Source organism: Propithecus coquereli, unplaced genomic scaffold (genome assembly GCF_000956105.1).
Source record: "Propithecus coquereli isolate 6110/MARCELLA unplaced genomic scaffold, Pcoq_1.0 Scaffold69, whole genome shotgun sequence".
NCBI classification, from domain to species: Eukaryota; Metazoa; Chordata; class Mammalia; order Primates; family Indriidae; genus Propithecus; species Propithecus coquereli.
This window is the reverse complement of record NW_012152951.1, coordinates 4,765,397-4,775,711: the sequence shown is the minus strand read 5'-3', so window position 1 is coordinate 4,775,711 and position 10,315 is coordinate 4,765,397. Positions and strand designations below refer to the sequence as shown.

General features: G+C 38.8%; 1 protein-coding gene across 1 annotated transcript in view; it reads right to left on the bottom strand.

The window, feature by feature from the left end:
* Positions 1 to 10,315, bottom strand: part of FRMD4A (FERM domain containing 4A) — a 568,954-nt gene that overhangs the window by 91,782 nt on the left and 466,857 nt on the right. The window contains exons 7-8 of the mRNA XM_012660957.1: positions 10,226 to 10,282; positions 9,279 to 9,301 (exon numbers count right to left, since the gene is read on the bottom strand). Coding sequence (XP_012516411.1) covers positions 9,279 to 9,301; positions 10,226 to 10,282 — 80 coding nt within the window. The remainder of the gene's footprint in view (positions 1 to 9,278; positions 9,302 to 10,225; positions 10,283 to 10,315) is intronic.

Genomic DNA, 10,315 nt, shown 5'->3' with positions numbered 1-10,315 from the left:
CAAAAAATAACTAGACAGTCCTTACCCAAAAGGTGCTCACGATTTAGCGGGGGAGGCGGGAGATGCTCCTGCAAAGCTAACTGACCACACGGGCAGTGTTTGCTTGTGTCAGTTCACACAATAAATTTGAAAGTTCAGAGGAGATAAAGTCCCCTTAGGGCTTTGGGATAAGACTAGGCTTTGCGGGAGGCCTGCATTGAAGAAAAGGGTAGGAATAGCATCTTTCTCCCAAATGGGACACAGAAAGTCATGGAGGCCACGTCACTGGAACTGAAGAAACTGACCGGAGTGGGTGGTATGTCATGGGCAAAATGGCCTTCAACGCCAGGCTAAGAGGTTCCAGTTGATCTAGTCGGCAGTGGGACAGCCACTGCAGGTTTTCAAACAGGTTCGGTCCTGGCACTTAGAAAAACCCCATTGCTAAGTATGTTTCAGAATTTTTACTCGAATGTTATGAAAGCATAGTTTAAGCAAATATTCACTTCGCCAATCACTTGAGAGCCCACAGTGATGAATCTCTTGATCTTCTCTCCCTGTTTAACCGCAAATTCCCTGAGCAAAGGGATTTGACTTACTGTTTCATCAGCACCGAGAGTATTGCCTTCAATTCCAAAGGCACTTTCATTGGATAAACATATAGGTTGAAACCATGAGAAAGGTTCATCAGTAGCTCCTTTATTGAGCTGAAACTTGAGTTTGGGTTTACTCACACCCATCCCATCTAAAGTATATTTGGGGAGAGAAGGAACTAAGGGAGAAAGGGATCGTTTTACCCACCAAATGCTCATTTGTTGGCAAACAAGTTTCCTTGATGACAGCCACAGGTTTGGTTTCCTTGCTGCAGCTTGCAGTGGGCTCTCTGGCTGTCCCCCAGGGCAAGGTTACACCGAAAAATATAACGAGAAATCACCAAGGCGTGAAGCCCGTCCAAATCCATTATATTCTGGAAGCGATCCATGGCTCTTAATGCTTCCCGAAGGACAAATACGTAGCAATGTTCTATTTGCCTTTCCGCTGTTTATAAACATCTGCAATAACTTAGAGGTGTCCAGCTCTGTCAATCTGGCCAACTGCTGTGGCTGGAAATCAGAAAGCTGCCCTGATGGAAAACTTGGTCACTCTGTCTGCAGAGACTTGTGAGGCTATGGCCTAACAAATGTTCTAGAAGTTCCGTTTCCTACCTCAATGTCTTCCACTTTGATGTTTTCCCCAGAGTTCACTGCAACTGATAAATACCAACTTTTAAAACAGTTCACTGTGGTTGTATTCCATCTTTAGAAAAAAGTAAAAAGGTCTCTTAGAGAGCCAGTTGTTGAACTGAAATGAAAATAAAATTCAAGTCTTATTGCCTTTAATATTAACCAGATTTTATTCAAAACTTTTAGGTAGCTATTAATGTTGTCAGCAGAAAAGTAGTATGTAGATGCTATGTTGGTCCTTGATTTAGGTTGTTTTGTTCTGTTTTTGAACAAAACTACCTAAAAGTTTTGTTTTATGCCTGTCTTTGACCACCTATACTGCTCATAAAACACGGGAAGTTAGAATGATCTACTGGGGAAAACCAAAGATTTCTAGCAATACATCAAACAGAGAATTTGCCACAGTGAACAACAACAAATTTAACCAAGATACCATAAAGTAAAGAAAGCAGAAATGATTTTTGCAGGAGAAGAATTAGCAAAATCCACAATGTGTTTGTTTTCCTTTAAAATACTAGGAAATAACTTTTTCAAGAAATTCCCCTTGGGTCAAATGAAATGTCTGTAATTTGTGGGAGAAACCTGGGGACAAATAGAATATGCTGAGTGTGGCAGAATTCTTCCTGAAACAGCTGTTTTGATATGCACTGGTATAAAAATAATAGGGTGCTAACCCCAGAAAGTAATACCAGCGTAACAGAAATGAGAACCCAACACTCAGAAACTGTAATATTACGCTAGCATTGGACTAACTCCTCCATATTTCGTGAGAGGATCATCAAAGGTAAAGTTCTCCAGGAAGAGGTATTTCACAAGTGAAAAGGAGTATGACTGGTCCTCAGTCCCTTATTCGCAATCCCCAAATCCACAAAGCTCTAGGAAACAAATTTTTCTTAACCCAGTTGGCAGCAAACTTAACCTTTTTGCATGAGGCAGTGTTTGACCTTTTATCTCTCCCACTTGGTGTGAACATCCAAGTTTTGTGGCAAGAGCGTTGATGGGTTTGATTTGGTGCTGCCCCAGACCCTACCCCGGAGGGGTGGGTGTGCAGGCGCTGAACTACCCACCTAAAACCCGATCAATTCTGAATTCGGCAACATCGGAACCCTAAAGTTTCAGACATGCATGGTGGATCTCTGTTCCTTTGTTAGATCATACAGTAAACCTAGAAAACTCTGAGACAGATTCATAAGGGAAGTTATAGATTTTTATCTATTAATACAACTACCTATCTATAATCATTTATCGATCTTTAAAATTCATGCAGGAGATAAACTTCATTCACTTCCCTTTCCTTTCTTCCTCTCTCCTTCCGTCCCTCCTTCTTCTTTTTTTTGTGAACCAAGGTCAAGTTGGGGCTACCTGCCTCTCTTCTCCCTATCACTTTTTTCCCCAGGTGTGTACGGAGGGCTCAGCAGAGCCAATGGCTTGGGCAATGCTGTCAGGGTCTTCCACCATTGGACTGGGCCCATCTGTCTGAGAAACTTCTCCCACCATTGCATTTGACCATTTGCAGACAACAGGAAGCACCTGGGGAGCCTTGGAGATTTTTTTTTTTTTCCCCAGCATGGGATTCTGGGCATGTGTCATAGATAAATATGTCACACAAATTTACCAACTGTTCAGAGGGGCAAAATTACAAACATGTTTAGGAATTACGTGCCCTTATTTATTAAGCTAATTGTTAAATTATATAAGTAAAGATGTCTTCCTTGATTAGTGAGTCTAATTTCCTAGAGTGAAAGGCAAGTTTTGTGAATTTATAACTTAGTTGTAAATACATAAAATTAAAAACCAGCTGAAAAAAATTGTTTCCTAAGTCTACAATTTCAGGTAATTAATTTTACTCAAACAGCCAAAGAAGAAACAATTGATTAATTTTCTATATTTCTAAATATCACCCTTTAGATTGGAAATCTCAACTCTGAAAAACTGACATAGTGCTATGGCCATGAACCTTTGTGCTATTCACAGGTTTAACTCAAAATATAATATTTCAATATGATAAATAGATACTTAACAAAAGAGGTATAAGCTGTCATAATGCAAAATTTCCTCCTTCCTTTGGATCTAGGCAATTCCCATAGGATTTGAAGAATATAATCTTGCAAAAACACCCTCTCTGAATACTTCTTTATGCTTTGAAAATGTGAATTATACACTTGAAAGCTCAGTGAAATGGACTTTTGTGCCCCAAACAATGCTTTCTGTAAGAATTTATAACTTTTCCACTTGAACATTTTGCTTCAAATTTTCACAGATTCTGTTCCTTTCAAAAGCTCTCGCTGGCAAGAAAGATTCCAGCTGCTCCTGAATTACTCATGGTCCTCAAAGTCATTTTTAAATCATGGGAAAACTCCATATGCTCTTCTTTCTTTTTCCTTTTTCTTTTATAAAGTAACATATGAGAATTATACTAATTTCAATTCTTCCCCCCAAAATTTTCTTTGAGCTGATAGGTGTGTTTCAAGTTTAACAAATGATTTTTTCTCCTAGGACTCTTCCAATAGGGCAATTTGCAAGTTTAGGTATTAAAAGTACCATTGTTACCTAAGTTGTATTCCAAATGTTAACCATTTCAAACATCATGGTCTGAGTATTTTTTTCACTCATTATCTAATAGTCTCAGCAAATCTATTTGTCTTACCATATGATCCGTGCCAGCTGTTTCCCTTCAAGTGGCCAATTAAAAAAATCATAGGAAAATACACTCCAATGATCTAATAATGATTTAAAACCAAGCTTGCTCAGAATTGTAGTAGTAAAAACCACTCATGTAAGTGCAAAGTAATGATAGTAGTAGCCCAGGATTTGTGATTTACAGACTGCTGCTTTAGATTAATTAACTCTCAATGCTGTAGCTGGCAAGAAAATAACTTTGTCATCTTTTCAAAGATAGCAATCGATACAAATGTTTATATTACTAAAAAAAAAAGTCTTTAAGGAAAAAATTAGCTCTTTGTGTTCTTTTCTGTTGATCATCGAAGTTCTTCCTTTAACTTATGACTGCCTAAAAGGCATTCTCTGGCTTGACCAAAAACACAAACCTGGAATTTTCAAACACCAGTAAGCCAAGTTTAGTTTATATCAGCTCACAAATGGATCTTTAAAAAGGCAGAATGGATTTCAAACAAAAGAAAAATCAGGAGGGCACTTTTAGAAATTGTCATCAAAATTTTTTTTCTCCAGAGTAGTGACCACACAGTCCCATGGTTTATAGAAGATAAAATATTAAAAGGTGTCTTTACGTTTTTTGCCTCTAACTGCTCTCCTAGGGACCCAAGAACATGCAATCTGTAGAAGTTAATGGGGACTTTTCAGCACAAATAAACACTCCAACTCCTCTTCTAAAATGGAGATGAAAATCAATTTCCCTTGTTAAGGAAGGGCTGCTATTTGTATTGATTGAGTAATGCATTGCCCTATTCCTAAAAGCAGGATTTTTTTTTTAAAGAAACAGAATACTTCAGGGACACACTAAGATTTCTCACCGACCACTGAACTCTGATAAGCTGCCACTCTCTCACTTGGACCAGCATTTAATTTTGTACAGATGTCATATAAACTGACCTCCAAGTATTCAACCAAAACCTCACTTCTTTCCCTTTGGTCTCTGTGTTTATCTGGAAGGGGGAGGCTGCAGACACAGAGTTGCTTCTATGGCCTCGTAAGCATGTGATGGGCTCCTGCCAGGTAGGCAAGATGTGGCCCGTGGATCTTTACATAGAATTTCCTCAATATCAGTCTTTTGCAGGTGCCGTTTGCTTACTGGTCCTAATAAATGTCATCCCAGAGGAATCCTGTTTTAGTGATTAACATCAGTACATCCGGTCCTCTGTAACAAAGATATTTCCACGTTCCTACAGCCAGCCCAGAAGAGCAGAGCTTTGCTGATCTGGTTTCAATAAATCTTGTTAACCAAAAATTCAACAGAACAGATGTTTTTTACTTGTCCTTGTTAATGTATGGATGATTCTTTATTTCAAAGGTAGTATGATTTTGGCATTTACGATATGTGTTCAGCATTAAGCATTTCTAAATCGTTTCCATTTTGCAAAATGTTAGTATTTAAAAAGAAATTTGTGGCATGCATTCAGAAAGATCTGAAGGGCTAACTGGAGGTGAAAAGTGAGATGATTCTTAAAATCAGGGTAAGGAAATTGGCCAATAGGGTTTTCAGTTAGGGTCCCTTTAGAGAAAACAAAACAAAAAAATCAAGTTCTTGTTCGTAATGCCTTGCTTAGTACAATGTAGTGATAAGTCTTCTGTTAAATTAAATTAGAATATAACTAGAAAATCTGGATGTCAGGTCAGTTGATTAAATGAGGTGTTCTTTGCACTGACCTTTTTAAGGAAGAGAATACTGTTTTTTCTACAATAACCCAAGAGTTTTTTAAAAAAAGTTTTAGAATAGAATACATCGGTGCTCAGTACTCAAACCAGTATGGTGCTTGTGATGAATAAAATATGTATAAATCATAGATAATGTCTGTTAGTTGACTAATGTTCAACAGTGATTATCCAATGAGAACTTTCTGTTTTTAAACTGCACTGGCAGCTAATATTTGTCCTGATAACTGCCTTGGTTAACAGTTCTGAGGCTATTCAATTCATTGTTTTTAAACAGAAATGCCACATCTATTGATTTCCTGATTGTTGACAGACATGACTTTTTTTTTTTAAGTATATGCACCAGGAAATGAACCAGGATTACTACACGCTGTGCTAAGGAAAATAATAAAAGTGAAAGAAATATAGTATTTTTAGATAAGACTGTTTCCTGAATCTTTAACGGTATCGTACAAATTTGCCCACCATACGTTAGACTATGAACATTTATGGCCTATATTTCTTCCTACTGTAGACAATACTACTTATCTACCTACTCCTCAGTTATTTTCTTTCAACAATGCTAAACCCAACTTGTCTTCATAAAGTTCAAAAAGACAAAGAAGTGAGCAATTCTATCAACTGCAAAGAAAAGAGAGTTATATAAGAATAAGTCTTCAGGGATCTGCTGAGCAAAAAGAAAGCCCAAAAGAAGAAACAGAAGAGTCTGGAAGTTTCACAAGAGCAGTGACGGATTTTGGGTCGTCTTCATATAGTTCTCTTTTTACTAAAGTGTATCAGCACTTTTGACTTCTCTCTTTTGTAAAAATAACCTCTGTTCTCTTGTACTTCAAAGCGATCGCTTCCATAATTTGGAGATTTTTAATACTCGTTCCACACAAATGCAATTTGTAGATAGTCATTGAAATGTAAATATCAGATGATAGCATCTTGGGGGAAAATAGCCTTTTGGGAAGTTAGAGATTCAGAACCTCTCCGGCTATCAATGAGTTACTTGCCTTTTTTGTGTGACTGGTAATTTAAAAGGCTATTTGATCCTAGATTCTAGACTAGCTTAGAGTTCAGCCCTGGATCTTGTGTTATATATATGAAAGCCTTCTTCAGCGTTGTGTATGTTCTAAGCTGACGTAGTATTAATGTTGTTTAAGAAAACATATTACATTTACAGGAAGCGTTTATAAGTCAAAGCCATCCAGTTAAACACGACTAAGGTTGTCTAGTCATGCATTAATTACTAATATAAAAAAAAACCTTCTATAATAATTTATGAATTTATTTATATACATTTATATGTATTTATTTACATAAATTATATAAACTGTGAGGATGGGATGTCTCAAATGCCTAATGTTCAGCCACCAAAGCAAATGTGGTCAACTTTAGTGTTTTGGGATCTTCCCAGAAGTAGATGGCAATGAATTTAGAATGAATTCTCTTATTCCAAAACTCTAGGCCATTCAAGCATACTATTTTCTCTGGACCCCTGAAGAGGGCTTTACTAACCACGGGCCTGCTACAGAAAACGGGTGTTTATCAGAGATTCCCATGTAATAGACTACCTCCGCCTTCCATGGTGTGGGTTTTATGCTATGAGATAAACTGACCTTTTGGATGAAAGGTGCCTGACCTCCCCTTCCCCTGCTGGTGATTTCTCTCCCCTGACAGCTGCCCTTACAAACAAACTGCTAGGTAGCACTTTGACAAATGAGGCTTGGCCAGGATCCTTTGTTTCTCTGAATTCAGCCAACAAGCTGGCATTCCAGAAGCTCTTTAGGGGGCCATGAGTTACTGTGAGGCCAGACCTGCGCTTCCTCCTCCCCAGTGATCCCTGTGGCCACACGTTCCCATGATCTGTGGGGCCAGATGATGCTGTTCCCAGTTCGCATTCCACCCCGGCAGGGCACTCTCAAAATAAATAATATTTACAGCAGAGTTCAGAGCTGGGGAAGAAACGCGGGAGAAAAATGTATCTTCAGAGTAAGTAGAAGAGATGCTGGAATCCATTGGATTTGTGGTTTTTAAACCATTTTTTTCCACGGGACTCCAGAAATCTTCATAAGTAGATAGGGACCTGCACTTATGAAAATCCCAAATTCCAATGCCAAATGAAGGTCATAAAAAAGTGACAAAGAAAAAAAAATATAACAAAGTATAGTTTCTATAACCAGAAAGCATTCTCATTCAACAAATTCAGTCAATGGTTACTGGCCACCTACCAAGTTCAAGGTCTTCACAGTCACTGTCTATATAAAAATTTGATGACCTCTTCTTTATGCCAAGAACTTAGGAAACCTAAATAAAGGGGGCCTGGAGGTCTCCCTACGCAAATATTCAAACAGAGCAGAAGGGACAACATTGAGATCGGCGTCGGCAAACTACAACCCACTGGACAAATCTGGTTCTCTGCTTGTTTTTGTACAGCCTGTGAACTACGAATGGCTTTTACATTTCTAAATGATTGGGGGAAAAATCAAAAGGAGAATAATATTTTGTGATACATGAAAATTTATATGACATTCAAATTTCCACGTCCATAAATAAAGTATTATTGGGACACAATTGTACTCATCCGTTTACCTCTCAGCTAGGGCTGCCTCTACACTTAGAAAGGGACAGGTGAGTCACTGCAACAGAGACTGGATGGCCTGAAAAACCCAGGATATTGACTGTCTGGCCCTTTACAAAGAAGTCTGCCAGCCCTTGTGTTAGACAGACAAGTATAGGTGTCGCCAATGGAAGTAGTTGGCGCTGCACCTATAAATCAAATCCCTCAAAGCATAGGACAACACACACATTTTTAGATGGAGTAGAGGTATGATTTGTGTTTCCTTTTAATGTCAATTTGCTAATTTCCTGTTGATGGGCCAGAACTACAGGCCTTGACACTTGGCTTTCCTGCGTATGTGGTTCGCTCTTTTTGCCTCTGGACCCTGATTTTAAGGAATGGGCTATCCTGGATTTTTATTTTTTCAGAGGAGTTTGATCAAACAGAAGCCCAGGACTAACACCTGTCTTGGAGTAGACAGTCCTGCTGGTGGATGGCTACTCCCTCTGCTCTGTGCAGGTTATGACGATCAGCAGAGATTTTGAGGCCATCTCAGCTATATTGGTCAACGCACAGTGCTTAATGAAGTGAATGACAAGATTCAAGTTTGCAGTTTTACAGGGTGATTAAAGCCATTCCCAGGTTCCCAGTAGTTAAATCTGTTTATGTTTTCTCCATGCAATATCCTCAGAAGGAAAGTGGAAGTGGGATAGTTATGTTGTAACACTTTCAGGAAAGCAATCTCCCATCAGGACAGCATTTTGTCCCTTGAGGGGCAGGGATTAAATTGAGAGGAAAAGAAGGTGTCCCCATCCTAGCTAGGACTGTCAGGTTATCTTGCAACCATAATTCACACTGCAGAGGTGATTCCTGGCTCCATGAGACACATGAGCAACCTGTGAACAAACCTGAGGACAATGGCCACGTGTGACACTGGGCTCTGATCTCAGCTTTTTAGTAACCTCTGAGCTTTTCATGTGGTATAGAACATCCTCCGTGCTATCACTATGTTTTCTCTGTCTGATCTATCTGCTTCAGTTGACAAGTTGAGAGTTGGATCTCATCCTTAACATATAATATTAATAAAGTATCCTTCTACAAGGGACAGGCAGAATAGTTTCTTTTAATAGAGAAGAAAGGGATATTTTTAAGCAAAAACAAAAAACAAACTTTTGTAAACTCACCTAGAAAAATCTCCCTTTGCCTCCTGTAGAAGAAAAAAAATTCAACATCAGTGAAACACACTAAGCCAGACTTTAAAACACATTCTATAATCATGACATTTCCTCTACGGGGTAAGTTCCGCTTCCTACAGCTGGCATCCTATTTGCTATGGGTGTGTAACTAAGAAGGAATGCATGCATTTGTCATTTGAATATGACACATGAAATGAAACTTTAGAAAGTTATATACAAAGAAATTGATTCATATTGGAAAAAGGCCACATTTCCACCTCCAAGCCCTGGTCTACCTTGTTCTAGCTTAAAGATTCTGAATCTGAATGTGTGCTGGGATAGAACTATCTATTTCTTCTGTCATTCTTTGTTTTGCTTTGTATTGCAGGCTATTTCCCAATTATACTGAAGACTTTGGAGGCAGAAACCATGTAAACTTTAGTGAATCTAGCATAATCCTTTAAACAAAGTAGTTGTTCACAAATACTTATTGAAGGAATAAATGATATCATTTCCATTCATCTTGTCACTGTTCCAGCTAAGACACTGCGACATCTTTTCTGCATAAGCTAAAGAGCTTTTCCTTGTTTTTCTAGGGGGCACAAGGTGATTCTTTGGTGACTAATTCTAGCTCTTCACTTGGCCTTCCCCAGGATGGAGGCACCAACCCCCACCGAATGGAGTCATTAAATGATCTCAGTTTCTTCCAGGCTCAGGTGAAACATACAACTTTCCTTTTCAGAGAAATGCTATCTTTTTAAAATTTTGAAATCCTAAGAGCCCCTATTCATGGCCATGGCATCAGTGTCCCTAAAAGCTCTTTGTAGCTTGTGGCTGGGGCAAAGTTAAGATGACAGTTAGTGGACAGAGCTACTGGCCTGGCCGTGCGTGCTAAGTCTCATTTCCTCACTCTTCTGGGTAGGGCCCTGGGATACGCAGGTGAGGGGAGAACTTACCTGTAAAATATAGGAAGCTAATTCAAACACCACTTCACTGTCAACGTCAATAAGCTCCTGAAAGGAAAAACCAACAAGGAAGACAAGATT